General features: G+C 41.8%; 1 protein-coding gene across 2 annotated transcripts; it reads right to left on the bottom strand.

Annotated features, from left to right (window-relative positions):
- Positions 1–3,892: 3,892 nt before the first annotated feature.
- On the bottom strand, positions 3,893–22,091 carry TCEANC (transcription elongation factor A N-terminal and central domain containing). Of its 2 annotated transcripts, none has more exons than XM_075198066.1 (3): positions 21,986–22,091; positions 20,788–20,866; positions 3,893–5,103 (listed from the first exon to the last, which is right to left on the bottom strand). In XM_075198066.1, the coding sequence occupies exon 3, from the start codon at positions 5,099–5,101 to the stop codon at positions 4,058–4,060; it is 1,044 nt and encodes a 347-aa protein (XP_075054167.1). In that variant the 5' UTR covers positions 5,102–5,103; positions 20,788–20,866; positions 21,986–22,091; the 3' UTR covers positions 3,893–4,057. The 2 variants fall into 2 exon arrangements, with proteins under 2 accessions (XP_075054167.1, XP_075054166.1); XM_075198065.1 differs by lacking the exon at positions 21,986–22,091 and adding an exon at positions 21,892–21,972.

Below are 22,091 nucleotides of genomic sequence, written 5' to 3'. Positions count from 1 at the left end.
ACCAAACCTTTATTAACAAAAGCCTACATAATGGGTGTTTGTACATACAATGAGTAATCCATTTATAGGCTGCTAAATGAACTCAACAAGCAACCTGCAATAAAACAGTGGGGTTATGTAATTTGTTGGGGCCAGATACAAGAGCCTACCCTATGTACATTTAGCCACCATTTCCCAAGATATTTTTTACTTGACTAATACCTAAAATTGCAACATCTCTAAAAATTCCATTTTGTGAAGTAGTCCGACCCTTATCTTCAGAGTACTGAAAAATACTCAGGTTATTGGTTGACAAATAGTTTATTTAAACTGGTGACCAGTCATTGTAATGGTAAGGTATATTTAAAAGGGTATATTGCTTGCAGCTATTTAATAAAATGAAGCATTTTTTAATAATTTTTTTTATATTACTTTAAAATATATATATATATAGATTTTTTTTATATGTGGCTGTTTCCTTGATAAACTATTTCTATCATACTGAAATACAAGGGTATTTTAATAACATTAGACACCATAATGATTGTACAAGTGCTACTAATGTAGAGCCTTATTCATTAGGGAAAGTAAAGCAAAAAAATAGGCGTAACTTTGCACCTTGGCAAAACCATGTTGCATTGGAGGGGGAAGTAAATTTAAAGTGTGGGGACAGATTTATAGTTGGGGTAGGACATTCAACCTGGGTTGAATTAAATAACAGATGATTAAAACATTGATGTAATTAATTAATTCAGTCCAGATAACTGTAACAAGTGGTAAGTTAAGGAGCTGACCATTTTTTACTGTGTGAAATGGATTATGTTGAAGGACTGATAAAGAAATGTAAGTCCATTGTAATCTATTGCACATTATTATTATTAATTTATTTATAAGGCACGGTACAATAGTACACATACAGAAAAGGCATAACTAATACAGTAAGCAAAATACAAATACATTGGCAGTCATGCATAAGTAGCACAGACGAGTGAGTAAAACTAGGGACACACACAATGTAACAAAAGACATGACAGGACATAGGAGGGAGGTAGACAGTAGACAATGGGTAGAAAGGACCCTGCACTTGAGAGATTAAATTTTAATTGATGTGATCTATTCCTCATCTATGATGCAACTCTGTTAGCCTAATATTTGACAGGTAAACTCATGTGATGCATTTTCACCATGATGTCTTACTCAATATGATAGCATGGCAATATACTCCCTGCAGTAAAAGCCTAGCAAACAAATATTTTTGTTGCCTTTGTTAGGTAAATTGTAGAAGATCACTAATTAGCCCACATTTATCTATTTATCTTTAATGTACACACTTTGGGCCTGATACAGAGTGAGTAGTACACCAGTTTGAGTGTTGTAATATGCATGAATTAGCTCTGTGCATGCTCACAAACAGACCGCACGCATATGGGGTAATACAGTTTGGTTTGCATCTGACACTTGCGTCTCCATATGTCTCGAGAGGCGAAAATTGGGAGGAAAGGGCATGCTCATGCAAATACAGACTTGCACAAACATGCAGATAAGCCTATCAGTAGGCGTATCTGATGAGCGTGTCTAAGGGCTGGTTCAAATATCCATGCTGCTGCAGGTGATGGTCATCAGCAGGGACCACTGCAGTGTTTTAAAGAAATGTTAGTTTTTTGGGCTTTTTTCAGGGGGACCCACACTTTGTCCCTCCGATTTTGCTGCTGCCAGCCTAGGCTATGAGTGCCGATGATGGCAACACTTTTTTTGGAGTAGGGGGCACAGTCTTTTATTTTTTTTTAACTACATTAAAACACCAGTCATTAGATTAATATGCCGGTCATCATGATGATGATGATGATGATGATGACTGGCCTAGCAACAGAATGATGATAAGCTTAATAGCATATCATCATGCTTTACCATACACGCCTTTACTAATATATGCTAATTTGCACGAATCTTAAGATAGTAATCCTAATAGGAGTAGATAAGATATTTTTTCTGTGCGACTGTTTTGCATAAATTACACCCATTGTGTGGCCAACTCTACATCAGGCCCTTTATGTTAATGATTTACATTGTTGATTTAGATGTGGTAATGCAGTGTAGCTGGAGCTCTGGGGCTGCTACATGCTGCTGGTTTTTTTTCTTGGGTTCCACTAATTCTGTATTACAGAATCAGAATCTATTTTCCTTATTCTGATCCACTTTAAAATGGCAGTAGGAGGGGGCTTGAATTTGATCAGAAGGGCCAATCACAAACTGCAATCTCAGCCAGCTCCTACCTGGTTTTCAGATGGGGCCATTAGAACATAAGAGCCCCCGGGCCACTGATTTTGGACGGGGGTTGTTGCCTGCACTACCATCCCTTTTTTAAGTGGTAGTACAGCTTGAAGATATCAGTTATGCAGCTTTGAAATACTACATTGACTAGAGCTAGACAGTACACCACAGCTATTTTAATAAAGCACGCTGTTAGCTTAGAATTTTGGCTAGCACCACTTATGTCACTGTTGGTCAAATTCATTTTACCATAACAAATTGTGAGGGTGAAAATTATATTTTCATTATTGAAAAGTGAATTATAAAATGTTGTTATAACTTTAAATAATAAAGACCAGATATAGTTCTGCTTGCTAGAATCTGAAGTCAACGCCTAGATCAGTCATCTGCTAAGCAAGACAAGGAAACCCACCTTCATTATGATACAATCTGAAGACTGCAAGGAGACAATGTCTAGACGAGCAATCATCTGCTAAGCTAGATAATGTAAACTTACCTTTATTACCATATATGGACTTTGGACAACAGCCTCATTCTGTGTATAATATATATATCTAATATATAAATGTCTAGTGGTGTGTGTTAGTCAGTCTGTCTGTCTGTGTGTGTGTGTGTGTGTGTGTGGAAAAAATAAAACCAAGCTGCAGCGCCACCTGCTGGGCGGAGTTATACACTGACCTACTAAATTCTTAGTGTGTGTGGAAAAAAATCAGAAAGGGCTGAAATTTGGTATACTAAGATGTTTTTAATTTGTTAATTTAATTTGTTAATTTTAAAAAAATATATATATATATTTCTTGAAGGAGAAGTGACAGTTGGGAGTGGTTGGTGGTTGCCGGGGGTGACAGTGGGGAGTGGTTGGTGGTTGAGGCCTGGGCTATGGCCCAAATGCATGACAAGAACCTTTTTAACACCTTAAGTAGCTTGATTTGACTAGAATGCATGAGTATCATGCACGGGTTAACTTGTATGTATATATATATATATATATATATATATATATATATATATATATACACACACACATACACGAGCAGGGCTAGAAAGCAGCCAGAGCTGACTCTGAAACTTAACTACGTGTCTGAGTTTAATTTTTCATACTCTCCAGTTGACTGGCGGATAAGCTGTTATTGGGAAATCAGGTTATCAGAGGGGCACCTAGCCTTGGTACCCCAACAAAATAACATACCATGTTTAGCAGAAACCAAATCATGATTAAAGTACCAGGAGCTTAAAAACGGCTGCATTTATAAAGTGGAATTCATAGTAATAATATTTTTATAGAACAATCCGGAAAATATTATAAAATTCCACTCACTGTTTGTGTTACTAGGTGAGAGCAGCCCTGCAAGGCTACACTATTCTTACATACATGTATACATTTCTATTTTGTAGGGGGGGAGGGGAGTGGCACTGTAAGGTATACCATGTTAGTAATGTTTGATTTTGGGATGATACATTGCCTTAATCTCCAATGAAACAATATTATTCTAATGCAGTTGAGCTATATTTTCCACTGAAGCCCAGGCCGCCTTGGTTTAGCTATTCTAGTAACCAAGGATTTCATCAACTCGTGCTGGGGGCCTTGAGGATGTTTGTTTTTTTTAAATCATGAAATCATAAAGTCAGTCTCCAATAATCAATATATTGTGGTCTTTATTAATTTATAAATAACTGTAGCATATGATGTCAGGTTTATTCACTGCCTCTTTATGCCAGTCCAAAGGAGAGATTAAATTAGTATGACATTATTAAGTGGCCTGCAGTCTTCACAATGCAAATGATTTATGCCAGCAGGCACATTAGCTCACAGGCAGATCCATCTATTATGATACCATTTTTCTCCACAACTATTACAAGTGACAAATGTCATCATCTCTTCATCTGGGTTTCCAGAGCGTACCCAGCCAGGTAGAAACAGTGTCCCTCTGGAAATCATGGTAACTGTACTATCAAACTTCTCACATTTTCTACATTTAATTTTATTTGTTTGGACACCATCAGCACATTGGGGAAGCTGATGTTCCTGTACACAGGCTTGAGTATAGCTAGCTCTAAGGTTTCTGAGTTCCTCACTCGCCATCTCCATTGCATTCATTCCAGCAAATGTCTTTGGGCTCAGAGCTCCAGAAGAAATTAGCTTTTTCAGATGCAAATTCTTCGGATTTTTCAGATTGGAGACTTTACTTCGTATGCAGCTTCTGTACTTCTTTTCATTCCCAGCATACATAGTATAAATGCTTTCCTCAACCTCTTTAACATATGCTTGGGCATTTTCCTCTTGGCAGTCTGCAGACTCCATCAACGCCCGATATAATAGTTCTCTGCATTTTGTTCTTAAATCCTCAACACTCCTTTTTTGTTGGCCTGGGTTCTCCACACTGAGCTGGTTACAGCACAATGTTTGTGTGCTAGACATTTGATTTTGCATTGCTTCTTTTTGATTCTCATTAGCCGAATAAACATGACTTGTACTACCAAGAACCAACGTTTTTTGTCCATGATGCTGAATTTGTTTCATGAATGTAACAGCAGAATTGTCAGAACTGTGTTCACCTGTACACTTATCCTGAACCCTGCTGATATGTACATTGCAGCTGTCTTTGTACAACAATTTCCATTTGCATAGTAAGCGCTTTGCTTTTCTTTTCAATGCTCCTTCTGGACTGCTCTTAAGTACTCTGTACACAACTCTAACTGCATCATTCTGTTGTAGGATTTCAAAGCTGACCTTTGCTGTTTCAAAGTAGGAGAGGTGGTATGCAATTTCCTCATAATTTCTATCATTTAAAAGTCTCTCCACTTGTAAAGCTTTGAAGGTCAGCTGCTTAATAACCTGTGCGTCTAACATTCCTATGTTTGGGAAAAGGGATACAAAAAAAAGAGAATTTTTCTTTCAGTTAAATAATGTATAAATGTGAATATACAAAATAACTTTATATAAAGGTAGCTGATTGCAGAACCTTAAATATATATTTCATTTTAAACATGGAAGAAAAGATAAATTAATGTCCTCTTTTGATATCAAAAATGAAAGAAAAGATGTAAATGTACCTTAAAAACATTTAAAATATCTTCACACTCCTGTTAAAGTACAACTAAAATTACTGCCAGTCAGTAATAAATGTCTACACTGCCAGTAGTGTACACACGTAATTATATAGCATGTCTCTGTTCATGGAGGGATCCATTGCAGTCTCATCAACATTATCTGAAAATATAAAGGTCTAGGAAATAAATGGCTCAAATAGGCCAGAATAATATGTGTATATGTTATTGCACTAAAGCAGCATAGCCTCCTGCCCTCATCATATAATAAAACAATATCCACCAGGATCACTCTATAGATGCAAAAAAACATGTTGGGAGTGCTACAAGTATATCTCACAGGCATGTCAAATTTCAATTTACAGTTACAATGATATGAGGGCCATGTCTGTATAATCCAACATACATATATACGAATAGAAGGTTGTGCGACCAATTCCAACGTGGCATAGGTATTGCAAATGTTGAATTATACATTTTTCTCCCATAAACTATGCAGCAGGACCAGCAGGGAGCGTTGCTGAGTGTATCCACGACACAACAATCGCAGCAGGCTCAAATGCTGCAGGTTGCAAGAGCCCAGATAGAGAATACAAAGCTCTTGTGTAAAGAGCTAGCTTAAGTGTGGCAGGTGCATGATGTGTCCGAGATGTCTGTCTTGCAGAAAATGACCACCTCAGATGATGTGGAGGCATATCTCTTAGCTTTTGACAAAGTCGCCACCAAATTTAAATGGCCGCCAGGAAACTGTGCAGAAAAACTGGCTCTAAATGTGAGCGGGGAAGCTCAGCGTGCTTATGTTGATTCGTCTGATGAGCAGGCTGCTATCAGCAAGCAAAGGCTGAGATTTTGGCCCGAATAGGTGTGACTGGAGCGGGGAGAGCTCAGCGCTCCCATGACTGGCGTTATCTCCCAGGAAAAGCGGTTTGCTCACAGCTGGCTGAACTCTCTAAAGTGATAAAGATTTGGTTGCAGCCAAATACCAATTCACCTGGCTGAATGGTGGAGAAGGGCTCCTATCCAGCCACCCACAGAGATGGGTGCTACAAGCGGATCCACAGTCTTCTGAGGAGCTTGCTATTGCGGTAGACCATTATTCAGCACTGCAACGGATGTCTAAGGCTCCAGAGGGGAATTCAAAGCTATTGCTCATGCAAAAGTGGACACCGCGGCCGACGGAGCCAGTAAGAAAAAATTCTCCACCTGTCTGTTTTGAATGTATTGAACCTGGGCATTTCCGTGCTGAATGTCCAAAGCAACAGGAACCAATGGATTGTACTATGGCTCGGCTGGGATCAGCTTTTCCTAGTTGCTGTGACATGTTCCCCTCTATGGGGAGTCCATCATCATTTTGAGTGACTGTCCTGGTGAATTGACGTGCTGTTTTGGCCCTGGTGGATTCAGTAAGCTAGTTGACATTAGTCTCCAGTTCTATGGTTCCAAAAGAGGTGTCTGCAAGGTTACCTAAGGTGAAAGTGCTGTATATTCATGGAGCTAGTACAGAATATGAGCAGACTCTCCTTCAAATTACCCTAAAAGGCCAAATGGTTGAAGCAGTGGCTACCATAGCCCCAAAGCTACCATACCCCCTTATCCTGGGGCAAGACTTTCCCCTGTTCCACGAGGAGTGGATCCATCTAGACATGTTGGCAACTGATACACCGGCTGAAAGTCTAATTTGGGGTCACCAGGAGAAGCTGAGGCCTGGTCCCCAATTCCAAGGCTTTTTTCATTATAGGACGTTGCTAGGGATCAACGTAATGATGCTACCCTAGAAAGTACATTTAAATCTGTGGTGAAAATTGATGATGTGGTGAAAGCTGCCAATGCGGCAGAATGTGTACCGTATTTCTTTATTAAAGGGGGTTTGTTGTATAGGGCAGGGGTTGTTCAGGAAAGAAAAGTTCAACAGCTGTTAATACCGCAAATACACGTACCTTTAGTGTTGAAAGCTGCACACACAGATCTTTGTGGGGGTCATTTGGGAGAGGATGAGACTCGGGAAAGAGTACTACTATGCTGTTACTGGCCAAGAATATATAGGGGTGTAAAAAGGTATTGCCTATCCTGCCCAGAGTGTAAAAATACCTCTCCAAAACCTGATTACAGGGCCCCATTCTTGTATGGAAAGAAGAGACAAATAGGCTCCCCGGGGAAACAATACTTAGAGAATGGACAGGACCGTCAGAAAAAGCATTATGACACGCTGGCAGTAGTTTGTGTTTTCAACCCGGGTGACAAAGTTTTGGTTCGTACTCCCACATGGGAAAGTAAGACCTTTGCACACTGGCGGAGACCTTATGAGGTCATAAAGGCACTTGTCCCAATGAGTTATAGAGTCCGCCTGTTGAGTAGAAGTCAAAAACGACAGGTCGGTTTACTAAAAACCTGGCATGAGGAGAGTCCTCTGTCCAGGCCCATCTTAACAGCATTATAAGGCCCCCGGGCAAAGCAGTGAACTGGGACCCAACACGTACTAATTATACAGTACAATTAGTATGTGCACGTTGTTTTCGTCAAGGTCAAGATATGTATTCACAACAGCAAGATCACATGTACAGATAACAGCTGCTAATGAGGTGATTAATTCACCTAAACGTTTTAATAAAGAGGGGTTTAAAGTTCTGAATAAATCTCCTGGAATAATATAGTGAAAAGTTGGCAAGCCTATGGGGTCCCAATGCTCGTAGTGCGTAAACATCATCTATCCTCGGTTGCAACCCTCCCTACATAGTTCCAAACTGTCTCTGGAAGCAATGTCAACACAAAAACTCCTCGGGAGGTTCATGGTGTTATGGTTATCGAATGAATGTTACGGCTAAAGGCTGATCATCATAAGCTTGCAGAACAGGGTGTAGAGCAAGCCTGTCCAACCTACGGCCCTCCAGGTATTGTGAAACTACAAGCCCCAGCATGCTTTGCCAGTAGACAACCAGTTGATAGCTGGATGGGTATGCTGGGACTTGTAGTTTTACAACATATGGAGGGCCGCAGGTTGGACAGGCCTGGTGTTATGTACTTGCCCTTAGATTTGCCCTCATTCAAGATGGCCGTGATTGCCTCATGAAGTTTCCATCTTGGATCTCTGTTATGAACTTGCTCTTACAATAGCCCTTATCCAAGATGGCCGGGACTGTCTCATGAAGATTCCATCTTGGATCACATTTCCTGTTTAGGCCTAGAAAAGGCACTTCCTGTTATGAAGCCTTTGCACGAGTATTGTGTTTGTATCTGACCCAGATGCTTCCACAGAACCTTGCTTCCTTGTGATTTGGACTACAAGTACTTGATTCTTCCATCAGACCTTTATCCTCTTGTGACTTTGGATTTTATTTGTTGGACACTGGAGATTTATTTATATACCAAAATAAATCCTGTTTATTTCAAAAATACCTGGCTATTGGGTTCCATTTGTGATACCAGTAGTGTGACACCTTGTGTAGAGGTCTTCACCTATAGTAGCCGCCTTTCCCATAGAGCTTGTAGCGCTCACAGGTACTCAGATGCCCCCAGGTCTTAAACTCAGCGTAGTGCAAGTTTATGAATATCTCCGCAGTGCGGTATAGGAGGTGATGACAGGAGATAACCGTGGTCAGGAACTAGCTGGGGTCCGAGGACAGAAGCAGGCAGCGAGGTAAGGGTAAGGCAAGGGTCAGGGCCGGCAGAAAACAAAGATATCTGAGTCACAAGAAAAAGGTCAGGGCCACCAGCAATAAAACACAGTCAGGAAATGAGCCAAAGGTTATACACAGAAAATCAATCCAGGAATCAGCACACTACACAGGAGTAGGTCAGCAACCAGGAACAGGACACTATAACCAGCAAAGGTTCAGGAAAACGGATAGGTTATTAAAGAAGGAATAGGCAATCAGGGCAGGTATCAGATTAAGCTGCAGTTGAGAGGAGTTCAAGTGATCACACCCAGGCTGAAAATAACACTGCAGCAGCCAAAATGAAAACAGCAATTACCTGCTGTTCCTAACACATGGATTGGGTCTCCATGGCAAAACAACAGCACACAAGCCTTAGATCATCATGCGTAACGCCAAAAGGCAAATGGAGTGGTTTAAAGAACACCACCATTGGACTCTGGAGCAGTGGAAATATATTCTTTATTTTGATGATTCACGCTTTATAATCTGGCAGTCTGACAGACGGATCTGGGTTTAGCAGATGCCATGAAACTGCTTCCTACCTGAAAGTTTTCTGCCAATTGTAAAGTTTGGTCGAAGAGGAAAAACGGTCTGGGGTTGGATTCCTTGTTATGGCCTGGGCCCCTTAGTTCTAGTGAAGGAAAATTTGGATGCTACAGCATACAATGACATTTTAGAAAAATTTTGTGTTTTTCCAACTTTGTGAAAACAGAGGAAGGACATTTCCTGTTATACCACGGAAATGGTTTCCAGGGTTTGATGTGGATGAACTTGACTGGCCTGCATAGAATGCTGACCTCAGCCCCATTGATTGTCTTTGGGATGAATTTGAACAAAGACTTTAAATCAGGCCTTATTGCCCAACATTAGTGCCTCACCTCACTAATGCTCTTGTGGTTGAATGGATATGAATTGAAGCAGCCATGTTCAAAAATACAGTGGAAAGCCTTCCCAGAATAGTGGAGGCTGTTACAGCAGTAAAGGGGGGAGCAACTACAAATGAATGCCCATGGTTTTGGAATGAGATATTCAACAAACACATATGGATGTGATGTTTGGGTGATCACATACTTTTGGTGATATAGGGCCTAAGTCATTAAGGAAAGTAAGACAAAAAATGAGCAAGTCTTCTGCTGCACAAAACCACGTTACAATGCAAGGGGTACAAATTTTGTTAACTATTTTGCACATAAGGAAAATAATGGCTGTTTGTTCATGTAGTACACAAATACTTAAAAGCTTTATTTGTACACTGAAATTTAAAGTTGATCTAGGACATACCATACCCCAATTATAAATCTGCCATCACATTTTAAATTTGCCTCCCCCTCCATTGCATCATGGTTTTGCCAAGATGCAAAGTTACACATTTTTTAAAATTTACTTTCCTTAATGAATCAGGCCCGTAGTGTATATAACATGAGACAGTAATGTGTCTTACAGTCTAAATTACCTACCACACAAATACATGCACTGGGGTCCATGTTTGTCACAAGCAACTTAACATACTAGTATGTTTTTGGACTGCAGAAGAAAACCAGAGCACCTGGAGGAGACCCACACTAACATGAGGAGAACACACTCATGCCACACAGATAGGGCCCTAGTCGTAATCAAAGACATGAACCCAGCACCGTGAAGCACAGATCTCGCTATTCAAGTGATTTATCTATGCTACCATTCACTTGTGGATTTATGAGGACTTGATACATGTACCAACAGAGAACATTTTGTTTTTGGTGTTAACCAGTGATGGGCAACTCTGCCCTCATGGAGCATCAGCAGCACTTCATCCTTTGAAAGGGCCGCACTGAGAAAGGAGGGAGAACACACTGCACTCCCTCCTTTTCCCTTACGCAGCATGACCTCTGTGTCATGTGACGTCGACATCAGCTGCCCCCTGGTCTGCCTCATTCTCTGACTGGGAGTAGCCGGCTGGGTGACTGCGGTTGAAAATATTTTCTAATATATTTTCTATTTTACAGGTTTCCTTCCTTAATGCCCAGAGTTATTTAGAATCTCAATTACCATGCCCATTGTACATATTTTTCCCCAAAAGACTAATAGGATTTTTATTTGAATAAATGTAAGTCTACTCTTATTTGTAAAACATCCCAGGCTCGGATGTTGTCACTAATTTTAGGAATATTAAGCAAACCTAATGAAATGTAGACTGTAATCCATTCTGAGATTATATTATATTCAAGAAAGCAGGATATGGATTGGTACTAACTTAATGAGCATTATTTCAATAAAATTGCCAAGAAAAAGAAAAAGGATAAAAATAATAGCAAGGCTCTATGTCTTGAGGTTAACATTATCTTAAAATGTAGATGTGTAAAATAAACGTTTATTTTATTATGAAGACAATTTGAAAAGAATCCTAATAGCATTAATGTTCCTATCTATCACACTTGCACCAACCACATTTTGAAATAAAGAAATGAACACAAAATGATTTCACATAAGTCACAGTTTACACAACTGTCATCCATGGATAATGCATGGTGGGCAGGTTTTATTAAACATACACAAATTACTTTTCTAAGAATACAAATAAGCATAAAAATACAATTTACTGAACAGCCATTTAAGTCTATGCTTTACCCACTGGATATTCAGGCACAGGGAAGTGCAGAGATAGTATCTCAGCCACAGAAAAATGTTTCAACCTCAGATGTAGTGGACTAACACAGAGGAATGTGGGTGGATGGGTGGGTGTGAGAATAAACTTTCTATCTTAAGCTGTCTAGCAAAATTGTATAGGGCGGAGAACATGGTAAGAAACGTATCGACCCACATCTGCCATCAGAGGGAGATATCTTACAACAATACTTACTATGGTTTGTGTTAGCTAAAATACAGTATAGTAGTAGTTTAGAATTCTGGAGAATATTGGGCCTGTTTTATTAACAAATGCAAAACGAACTCTATGTGAATTTTTTTTTTTTTTAAAAAAAACGCACATACATTGGACATATGCACGTCTGTACTCAGAAAGGAGCGGATCTGAATATACTTCTGTTGATGCATACTGGTCTAGGTCTGCTCTAACAGACAATACACTGCAGGATATGTCTAATATATATGTTTGCCCTAAAAGAATGCACACACACAAAGAAAAGTTTTCAATTATTATCATCTGTTAATAATATAGTCATTAATGTAAAAATACTAAAAAATACATAAGCTTAAAATACATTTATTAGGATGTTATGAATGTCTACTGTACATAAAATGCATTGTTATACTTGCTGCCAGTGCCGTAACTAGACATTTTAGTGCCCTGGGCGAGACAGGGCACCGGCGCCCCCCATCTAAGTGGGAGTGACATTTGCCAAGTGGGTGTGGCCAACCTAATGTGGGGGTGTGGCTAGCACTTTACTGAATGAATTCTTTTGTATTGCTGTGTAGTTGGTAGCCTCAAAAATACAGGTGTAACCTATACAAATTTCTCTCACTATAGGGAAGAAATATAAGAGCCCTTGGCTACACCTGTATTTTTTGCAATAGACACTATGTGGAGGAAAATAGAAATCATAGATTATGAATATGAAAATGACAAATTTTCTATTTCCTGTACTTTACACGACATACACTATATAAATTTGGATTTTTAAATACATATAAACCCAGTGCTGGAAGTGGGCTGCAGGATGACAAGTAAGAGGAATAGGGGAGAAGATGGTGCAAGGGGGTAGATGAGAGGGACAGGGGAGAAGGTGGCACAGAGGGGGTAGTAGATGAGAGAGCCTGGGGACAAGGTGGCACAGAGGGGGTAGTAGATGAGAGAGCCTGGGGACAAGGTGGCACAGAGGGGGTAGTAGATGAAAGGGCCTGGGGACAAGGTGGCACAGAGGGGGTAGTAGATGAGAGAGCCTGGGGACAAGGTGGCACAGAGGGGGTAGTAGATGAGAGAGCCTGGGGACAAGGTGGCACAGAGGGGGTAGTAGATGAGAGAGCCTGGGGACAAGGTGGCACATGGGGGGGGAGTAGATGAGAGGAACTGGGGAGAAGGTGGCACAGGGGGGTAGATGAGAGGGACTGTGGAGAAGGTGGGACAGGGGGGTAGATGAGAGGGACTGTGGAGAAGGTGGGACAGGGGGGTAGATGAGAGGAACTGAGAAGGTGGGACAGGGGGGTAGATGAGAAGGACTGGGGAGAAGGTGGCACAGGGGGGTAGATGAGAGGGACTGTGGAGAAGGTGGGACAGGGGGGTAGATGAGAGGGACTGGGGAGAAGGTGGCACAAGGGGGTAGATGAGAGGGACTGGGGAGAAGGTGGCACAGATGGGGTAGATGAGAGGGACAGGGGAGAATACATAAATGCAAAATACCAAAAAATACAATACCAAAAAATAATCATTATACATTTTCATGTCCCCTGCCCCCATAGATTTTGCTTCCCCACTACACTCCCTCAGTTTTTGCTCCTGGATGGAGCACCCTATTTCCTATTTTTAAATATATATTTTAATTACAATATAACATTTACTTACCTATTTTTCTTCCCTCCTGGATGGTCAGCATAGCAGTCAGCAGTAGATGCAGGGGACTCACTCTCTCTGCTCAGCAATGGCCGCTCCTCACTTTCTTTTCAGAGGGGGGGGTGGAGCGGAGCACAGCATCCTGGAAGGGGAGGGGGCGGGTCCTGACAAATAACTTTATACACACTGTCTGACAGACAGTGTGATCATTCTTTGACCAGCCACCACACTAGCCCCTCCCCCGACTCGCGGCACCCGACCCCCCCTCCCCCGACTCGCGGTAACCGACCCCCCCTCCCCCGACTCGCGGCACCCCCCCTGCATGAGTCGCGGGGGGGGGGGGCAATATTTTTTTATTTTATTTTATTTTTTTTAGATATTTTTTTTTTACTTTGAGCCACAGAGGGGAAGGTAGCGGGCGGCTGCTGCGCCCCCTCGGGCTTGCGCTCGGGGCGACGGCACCGCCCGCACCACCCTAGTTACGGCTCTGCTTGCTGCTGATTGCAAACACATGTTTTAGCATGCATACACAACCACCATCACTAGTAATCGGCACTTACATTAAACCTGTAGCTGGTGCAGTAAGGGTCCTTAGCGCTCGAAGATGAATTGGGCGTTACAGCTTTCTCTGGCATATGGTTCGATAATGGGCATCCGTGGCGTGAGTTTACCAAAATAGGGCACGTATTATTGGCATTTGCATTTGTTACAGAATCAGACCCATGTTTGTATGATACATACATACTCATACTTGCCAACCTTTAAATAGTGAAGTCTGGGGCATGGCTGGAGGGCAGGATTACGTTACCGTGATGGGAACGTAATTTTTGTACGGTGGGGGGGGGGGGGGCGCGCAAAATGAACCGCGTCATTTTTGGCTAGCAGATTGTAAGGTGCGGGAGACTTGCTTGGAGTTTGGAAGACCTACCCGGATTTTGGGAGTCTCCCGGACATTCCAGGAGAGTTGGCAAGTATGACATAACTATGCAATATTAAATTTATTTTTTCATTCTTATTTAATATTTACATTAAATAAGATGAAGTAACCATTGAGGTTTAAATCCCTTTAGCACAACAGTTTTGAGCTGATGTGCTCATACAGGCAAGGACAATTTTTTTATATTTATTATTACCGTATTTATAATAATAAATTACATTTTTACTATTGTTCTAGACTTGGGCAAACCTGTTTTATTTTTCTTATATTTTATTCATATTAATATTGTATGTTGTATTAGCCTTGGCACTGCTTTAATTCAGTTTGATCTTGGCTGGGGGCAAACACGTTAAGAAAAGTTAATTTTTGTTGAAGGGAAAGACATGAAAATCAGATTACTATCATTGTCCTTATTAAAGTTATCTAAATGGATTTAGATTTATTCAGAAGTACAGCTACTCCTGTAAGGGGAAATGCAAGGGGAAATTAGGGTGCCAGAATTTGGCTTAGTAATGGAGTAATGGCTTCCCTGAAGAGACACAACATCTACATCCATACAAAATTAAACATAAGGAAGGGAGAGGCATTTTAAAAGGGGTAGCAAAAATAACAATACCGAAACTAAAGGCTAGAAACATGCTTCTGTGTGCATCTGTGGAATAAGCAGCAATCAGGTAGAGAGTTGGTTAATATATGAATTTTAAGGGAGGGTATTGGGACTTAACTTGATGGCATGACACCCACTCAGTCCGGGTATGCCATGAAGACATGTTAGATTACAAGCAAGATCTGAAAGGTGGGTGAGAGTAAAACTCAAAGGGGTATATTTACTAAACTGTGGGATTCAAAAAGTGGAGATGTTGCCTATAGCAACCAATCAGATTCTAGCTATCATTTACTTAGTACATTCTACAAAATGACAGCTAGAATCTGATTGGTTGCTATAGGCAATATCTCCACTTTTTCAAACCTGCAGTTTAGTAAATCTAGCCCAATGTCACCGAAAGATTAAACAAGAACTCTTTGTAACACTAATATACTTAGAAAGAACATAAGACTAGATCAGATGAGTACCATTAAAATGCAGTAGGGATATTATGACATACATAATCATAAAAACAAGTGAAGGGTTACGCCTGCACAAAACACTGACTTTTATCAAACAGACTTCATCAGTACAACATTTAACAGAGATACATAAAACTCTATGGGGTATATTTACTGAACTGCTGGTTTGAAAAAGTGGAGATGTTGCCTATAGCAACCAATCAGATTCTAGTTATCATTTACTTCAGGCCTGTCCAACCTGCGGCCCTCCAGGTGTTGTGAAACTACAAGCCCAAGCATGCTTTGCCAGTAGACAACCTGTTGATAGCTGGAAGGGCATGCTGGGACTTGTAGTTTCACAACATCTGGAGGGCCGCAGGTTGGACAGGCCTGATTTACTAAGTACATTCTACAAAATGACAGCTAGAATCTGATTGGTTGCTATAGGCAACATCTCCACTTTTTCAAACCTGCAGTTTAGTAAATATACCCATATGCGTTTATCACAAGGCTTAATGAAATTTTATAGAGATGACAGATACAATTCGATGGGTAATAAATATGGTTAAGGTTAACTAGTGACAAAGAAAGACTGGATCAAAATACTTTGTAAAGTTTTGTTGCAGACATCCACACTCTGCTAGTGCACGTTATCAAATGCTCTAATACTAGTGGTGGCACTACAATTTCCATCATATCCAGCCTTGATAATAATCATACTTGTCAACCTTTGGAAACGTAATTCCGGGCGATCCCAGGCAGGAGACGTGGTTGAAGGGCGGGGCGATTCGGCCAATTTCTGCCCCGCCCCCTCAACACTGCCATTGTTGTCGCGGGGGCGGGGCCAAAATGATGCAATTCACCGCGAATCGCGTCATTTTGAGGAGGAAGTTGCCGTCTGCGGAATACTTGCCTGCTCTCCCAGGAGACCTACCCGAATTTCGGGAGTCTCCCAGACATTCCGGGAGAGTTGGGAAGTATGATTATAATTCACTTTTTAAATATATAACTCCTCTGCAATAAATGTTATAAAGCCAGTGATTGACAAACATATATTTCATATATATATTTCACACTACAGTTCAAACAATGAGACCTATTTATCAATCAGTTGTCACATAAAAATCCCCCGAAAACTTATAGCCCCAATTTTTTTAGCATAGTCGAAATCTATTGAAATCTATTAATATGGCATTGCAGCAGATATCTTAGATATCTACTGCTTTGCCTTTTTCTTCAAACCCCAAAAGCAGTCCCCATAGATATCTATAAGGACTGCTATTTAGCGCAATTTAACAAGCCCTGAAAATCAAAGATCTTCGGAACCTTCACCGCATCTACCTGCTCTCCCCTCCGGTCACTATCACAAGGTGGCCACTTTGCGATAGTGACCGTAAAGAACATAGGAGACAGGTCTTCACAGGAACAGCAGTTTTTCATGACTGCTGTTCCAAAATAAGAACTAAATAGTCACGATCATCATCATTAGTTATTTATATAGCGCCACTTATTTTGCAGCGCTGTACAGAGAACTCATTCACATCAGTCCCTGCCCCATTGGAGCTTACAGTCTAAATTCCCTAATATACACACACACACACATACACACATACACACAGACAGACTAAGGTCAATTTTGATTGCAGCCAATTAACCTACCAGTATGTTTTTTGAAATGTGGGAGGAAACCGGAGCACCCCGAGGAAACCCACGCAAGCACAGGGAGAACATACAAACTCCTCACAGATAAGGCCATGGTCGGAAATCGAACTCATGACTGTGCAGAAGTGCTAACCACTAGGCCACTGTGTTGCCCTGATACTTAATTCCTTATCTTTGCGATAAGGAATGAAATTAATTGTGTTTAAAATGCAGTTCACAATAACCCCCCCCCCCCTATTGCTTCAACAATACATACTGCTTGTCTCCTTATACCTCTCCCTCGTTACAAGTTGCATAAGGTGCAGATTTTATCGCCCACCATACTGTACGGGGTGGTCCTAACAAGTGTAATAATGCAGAAGCCTTTTACTTATAATCAGAATCCTCCCATAAAAAAACACAATTGTGTAACAGCGTTCTTGTCTCTCATTTTGAAACTAACAAAATGTCAGGTTTAACAACAATTTAATAAAATAGCAATAAAAATACACAGTGACTTCTGACTTCACAGCAGAGTGCATCATCTCGCTTTGACTTAAATACAGTTTCCAGCATTTTTCTAGCAAAGATGATTAAAGTTGCTTATCCATGGCATATACTACAATATAAGATCCTATGCAGATTGAAATGTGCAATAATGTAAGTATATGTCCACTTTGGTACCAATTTCCATGGCCAAAGTCACTTTTGACTCCAGACTGGATTTAATTGTATTTTTTCTGCAGGGCATATAAATATCAAGTGGTTTTACACCAAGCAGAAATTTACACAAAAAAATCCCAATACAATTCAGGTTTTTATAGGTTATTAGCATTAAATAGGTTCACTATTTTTCATATCAGAAATTCACCCCTGCTCCAGTCACATTTCATTTAGCAGCATTTGAAACAAGAGAAGGGGTGCTAGGCATAAGGGGCAATAACACTTCTCCATACCTCCCAACATTTAGAATCCGAAAAGAGGGACAAAATAAGCCCCGCTCGGTCCACCAAATTTTCCGCCCCAAATGGCAAAATTTCATGAAGCTTCGCCCACTTTCATGCTAAAGTCAATCCCTTTTGCGGTCTGCAAATCGGGGTGTCCTGCCAAAATCGGGACAGTCAGGAGACATGCATTGTTATTATCGCTGCTAACAGAGCCGACAGCAAGTTTCCTCTACATAGTGTTGAACTGGGGCATGAAGGGCCCACAGGGGGAACGCAATGGTAGAGGCCCACTAGAGGGGGTGTGGCCAACCACTAGAGAGGCGTAACCAAACAACTACGGGGGGTGTGGTAAGCCCACAAAGGACAGCTAGCATCATAATGTTGTACAGGAGTCAGCAACCCCAGACATCCGTGCCAGACGTGGCAAGCGTACCACTTCTGGCTGGCATACCAGCGCTGCAGCTGTCTCACTAAAGCATCTGATGATGGCTGAAACGAAACTCAATTTTAGCCGTCATTGGCTGCTTTACTGAAGCAGCTCCCGGGTTTCTGGAGAGGAAGATGCGTGTCTCCAAAGGTAAGTAAGAGTGGCACTAAAAATTGATGGGAACATCCATGTGGCACACTAACAATAAGGGGGAGGCAACTGTGGCATACAATGAATATGGGGGGGCAACTGTGGCATACTATTTATATGTGGGGGGCAACTGTGGCATACTATGACTAGGGAGGGCAACTGTGGCATACTATGACCAGAGGGGACGACTGTCGCATACTATGACTAGAGGGGACAACTGTGGCATACTATGACTAGAGGGGACAACTGTGGCATACTATGACTGGGGGAAGCAACTGTGGCATACTATCAATAGGGGGGAGGCAACTGTGGTATACTATGACTGGGGGGGACAACTGTGGCATACTATGAATATGGGGGGCAACTGCGGCATACTATTTATATGGGGGGGCAACTGTGGCATACTATGACCAGGGAGGGCAACTGTGGCATACTATAACCAGAGGGGACCACTGTGGCATACTATGACTGGGGGGGGACAACTGTGGCATACTATGACTAGGGAGGACAACTGTGGCATACTATCAATAGGGGGGAGGCAACTGTGGCATACTATCAATAGGGGGGAGGCAACTGTGGCATACTATGACTAGGGAGGACAACTGTGGCATACTATGAATATGGGGGGGCAACTGTGGCATACTATTTATATGTGGGGGGCAACTGTGGCATACTATGACTAGGGAGGGCAACTGTGGCATACTATGACCAGAGGGGACGACTGTCGCATACTATGACCAGAGGGGACGACTGTCGCATACTATGACTAGAGGGGACAACTGTGGCATACTATGACTGGGGGAAGCAACTGTGGCATACTATCAATAGGGGGGAGGCAACTGTGGCATACTATGACTGGGGGGGACAACTGTGGCATACTATGAATATGGGGGGCAACTGTGGCATACTATTTATATGGGGGGGCAACTGTGGCATACTATGACCAGGGAGGGCAACTGTGGCATACTATAACCAGAGGGGACCACTGTGGCATACTATGACTGGGGGGCGACAACTGTGGCATACTATGACTAGGGAGGACAACTGTGGCATACTATCAATAGGAGGGAGGCAACTGTGGCATACTATCAATAGGGGGGAGGCAACTGTGGCATACTATGACTGGGGGGGACAACTGTGGCATACTATGAATATGGGGGGGACAACTGTGGCATACTATTTATATGGGGGGGCAACTGTGACATGTGACTAGGAAAAGAAGTTGTGGCATACAATGACAAGAGGGGATGACTGTGGCATACTATCAATAGGGAGGAGGCAACTGTGGCATACTATGACTGGGGGGGACACCTGTGGCATACTATGACTGGGGGGGGGGGAACTGTGGCATACTATGACTAAAGGGGACAACTGTGGAATACTATGACTGGGGGGACGGCAACTGTGGCATACTATGACTAGAGGGGACAACTGTGGCATACTATGACTGGGGGACACATCTGTGGCATACTATGGCTAGAGGGGACAACTGTGGCATACTATGAATATGGGGGGGGCAACTGTGGCATACTATTTATATGGGTGGGCAACTGTGGCATACTATGACTAGGGAGGGCAACTGTGGCATACTATGACCAGAGGGGACGACTGTGGCATACTATGACTAGGGGGTCAACTGTGGCATACTATGAATATTGGGGGTAAATGTGGCATACTATGGGGGTAACTATGGCATACTATGACTAGAGGGGACAACTGTGGCATACTATGACTAGAGGGAACAACTATGTGGCATGATATGAATTGTGGGCAAACTGAGGCATAATATGAAGTGAGCACAATTATGAGGCATGGTGTAAACTGGGGCACTACTGTGTGGCATGACATTTATTTGCGTTTGCTGGCCCCATTACACTGTTAATATGATGTTGGCATCATGAAATGAGACGTAAATAAAAATAAATAAAATATTATATATATATATATATATATATATATATATATATATATATATATATATAGAATATGCCCAACTGGCACAACTGGGTTTGACTAGATTGTAGCTGGCACACTGATAGAAAAAGGTTGCCAGCCCCTGGGGTAGTATATAAAGAATGCAGTGTGTATATAAAGAGTACACAGTCTTGGCCTACTCCTTAGATTGGGCACAACGGTCACCAAAAATTGGTATTGTCACACTAGAATCAGAACATTTGACAGACTGTCCTGCTGTCTCCTACCTGTTCTTGTCCCTTTCACCACATGTTGTTGCTGGTTTCTTTGGTTGCGGCTTGTCTGGATCCTGGAATATTGGGGGCCCTATTTGAGAAAAAAAATGGGTACATTTAGAAAATTCTAACCAGCCCCAGTGTTACATCAATAGCACCCACAATTAATAATTAAGCATTCCGCCAGCCCCAACATTAAAATAATAGTATTGCCATTTAATAAATAGATCTATATCCCTCGAACCAACCCCAACATTAAAGTAATAGTAATAGAATGTCAGTCGTGATAACATTACGCCCATCACTCAGTGTGAACGGAGTAGGGGCGCCATCGCTGAGATAAAGGTATCTTTTTTATAGTCCCCTGCTCCGCCCCGGGACAAACTGTAAGTTAGGCGGGACAGTCCAGCTGGAATCGGGACACTTGGGAGGTCTGCTTCTCTGCGAGTCAGCTTAGGGCAGGAGAAGACAGTGGTGAAGTACACAGAGGTAACCAATGTAAGGTAAGTAGTACTTCTAAGCAGAAAAACATAGATGTCAGTGGTCAAAGTGGAAATTTATAAGTGGCGGCATGGAAAATATAAGTGGATGAAGGTTTATAGTTTTACAATGAAAGCAATAGGATAAGTGGCGGTATGGCTCACCAATGTATTCCCCCCCTTTCCCCTTTATCCACTGGATGATACACTAGTAAATAGCGCAGCCGTTAAACCACATCCGTGAGCATAAATTTATTCAAATCTACATCACTTGGGGGGCATATTCAATTCTCGGCGGAAACGCCGAAAATCTCGCGGCCCGCGCACGATTACCGTTATTGCGGTAATCATGCGCGGAACAAGTTAATACAGTAATTTACTCGCTGGATTTCAGCTCGCAGAAAAAAAACAATTGAATATGCCCCTAAACGTCAGTGTGGGTGGGTTATGACATCAGCGACCTATGCTTTATTTGGCATTTAAAATGGTTATTATTTTCCATTACAAAAATCAAGCACTCATTTACACGTATGAGCCCTAAAGCAGAGTTGAAAATTAATCAGATTTAGCTACGAGATTATATAAATAACTGTGAGTACCGTGAGAAAAACGCTACATTCACGAAAACGTGATTTACCCATAATCCTAGAGGGGAGCGCGGTTTTATGTCGGTGTTACACATCACGCATGACGCGCTGCTCGTGTGCTGCTAACTCCTCCTGTGTTATTACCTGAAACAATCGGGGTGACACTGCCCGATACTGTGCTGTGTTCCAGGCCGCTCGGCGGGTGACGTCACGTGATCACAGTCCCACCCGCTTCTCTGTAACTAACAGA

This window comes from Mixophyes fleayi, chromosome 2, assembly GCF_038048845.1.
Source record: "Mixophyes fleayi isolate aMixFle1 chromosome 2, aMixFle1.hap1, whole genome shotgun sequence".
Taxonomy (NCBI): Eukaryota; Metazoa; Chordata; class Amphibia; order Anura; family Limnodynastidae; genus Mixophyes; species Mixophyes fleayi.
This window is presented reverse-complemented; position numbering and strand designations above follow the sequence as displayed.

Excerpts from the sequence above, each read along its gene's own strand:
- TCEANC (XM_075198065.1), bottom strand. The coding sequence starts at position 21,936 with ATGTGTAACACCGACATAAAACCGCGCTCCCCTCTAGGATTATGG. Across the intron at positions 20,867-21,891 it reads GCTCCCCTCTAGGATTATGG|GGCCCCCAATATTCCAGGAT; the intron begins GTAAATCACGTT and ends TTTCTCAAATAG. Across the intron at positions 5,104-20,787 it reads GGTGAAAGGGACAAGAACAG|GAATGTTAGACGCACAGGTT; the intron begins GTAGGAGACAGC and ends TCCCAAACATAG.